The following is a 1,138-nucleotide window of genomic DNA, read 5'->3' as shown; positions in this document are numbered from 1 at the left end:
CCCTGCTGAAAAGAACTGAGTGATTGCAGGCACCCTCGGCCAGAGACAGGGGTCACTAGCGAGAGGCAGGTGCCGACCCCGTTACAGTGACACAGTAATTGCTTTGCAGGTTTCAGGTTTTATTGTGTTTAGGGAGCACAGAGAATGGCAGGCAAGGGGAACATGTTCAAAATTAATGAAGAGAACAATGACAAATATAACACTTAATATGACAAAAGTGAAGATTATCCATTCTTAGAGTGAATACGCATCACCAGCAGGGTGAAACTGGTGGATAGTTCTTAATGAACGGACAGAGTTTGACATGACCGCTATTTGTGGCAGCTGGGAAATGACGTGGGATGGGGTGAGGGTGGGAAAGGGGTGGCTATACTGTATAATGGGCACTAGGGGCAGCAGAGGGTGGGGGTGGGGAAGGGGTGGCTATACTGTATAATGGGCACTGGGGCAGTAGAGGGTGGGGGTGGGGAAGGGGCGGCTATACTGTATAATGGGCACTAGGGGCAGCAGAGGGTGGGGGTGGGGAAGGAGCGGCGATATATATAATGGGCACTTGGGGCAGCAGAAGGTGAGGGGACGAAACACCTGTACAATTTGTCCTGTGTTCAGAGGTAGGTGAGGAGCTAGATGTGGTGACTGTCACGAAGGAGCCGGAGCAGGATTGGAGGAAGCAGCAGGGTCCCCTGCCTACCCTCCATGCCTAGCGCTGGCCCTATGTGCTCTTCACATAGAAAACAGGGAGACGATTCAAGCAGGAGATGACGATTTTTTGTTTTGCGCTGATCCCGGTGTAAGAGATACTCCAGGGGTTAAATGTGCAGGTGGTGATGCTGAAGAAACTCGTGCTCACGTGCCGGTAGGGCCCAGCGGATAACCCAGACGTTGTGCAGACTTTGTTGATATCCTTGGCCGTCGCATGGATGAAGGTGTTGGTGTACCTCAAGTACATCACCCGGTCCCACATCATCTTGTTGCAGTAGGCGTTGTTGTTGATGGCGCGTGTCTTGGGGTAGTCCACATGGTCTTTCCGGAATATGTCATTCAGCAGGTTCCACCTCTGCCCGAGGGTCAGAGCCACACAGGCAGCCAGCAAGGCGAGGGTCAGCAGGAATGTGGGGCGGGGTCCCCTCAGAGCCAT

At 53.1% G+C, this 1,138-nt stretch overlaps 1 protein-coding gene across 1 annotated transcript; it reads right to left on the bottom strand.

The window, feature by feature from the left end:
- Positions 1-712: 712 nt before the first annotated feature.
- On the bottom strand, positions 713-1,138 carry LOC135887249 (ribonuclease-like). The gene has a single exon (XM_065415018.1). It carries the CDS (start codon positions 1,136-1,138, stop codon positions 713-715), a length of 426 nt encoding a protein of 141 aa, XP_065271090.1.

This window comes from Emys orbicularis, chromosome 12 (assembly GCF_028017835.1).
Source record: "Emys orbicularis isolate rEmyOrb1 chromosome 12, rEmyOrb1.hap1, whole genome shotgun sequence".
NCBI classification, from domain to species: Eukaryota; Metazoa; Chordata; order Testudines; family Emydidae; genus Emys; species Emys orbicularis.
This window is presented reverse-complemented; position numbering and strand designations above follow the sequence as displayed.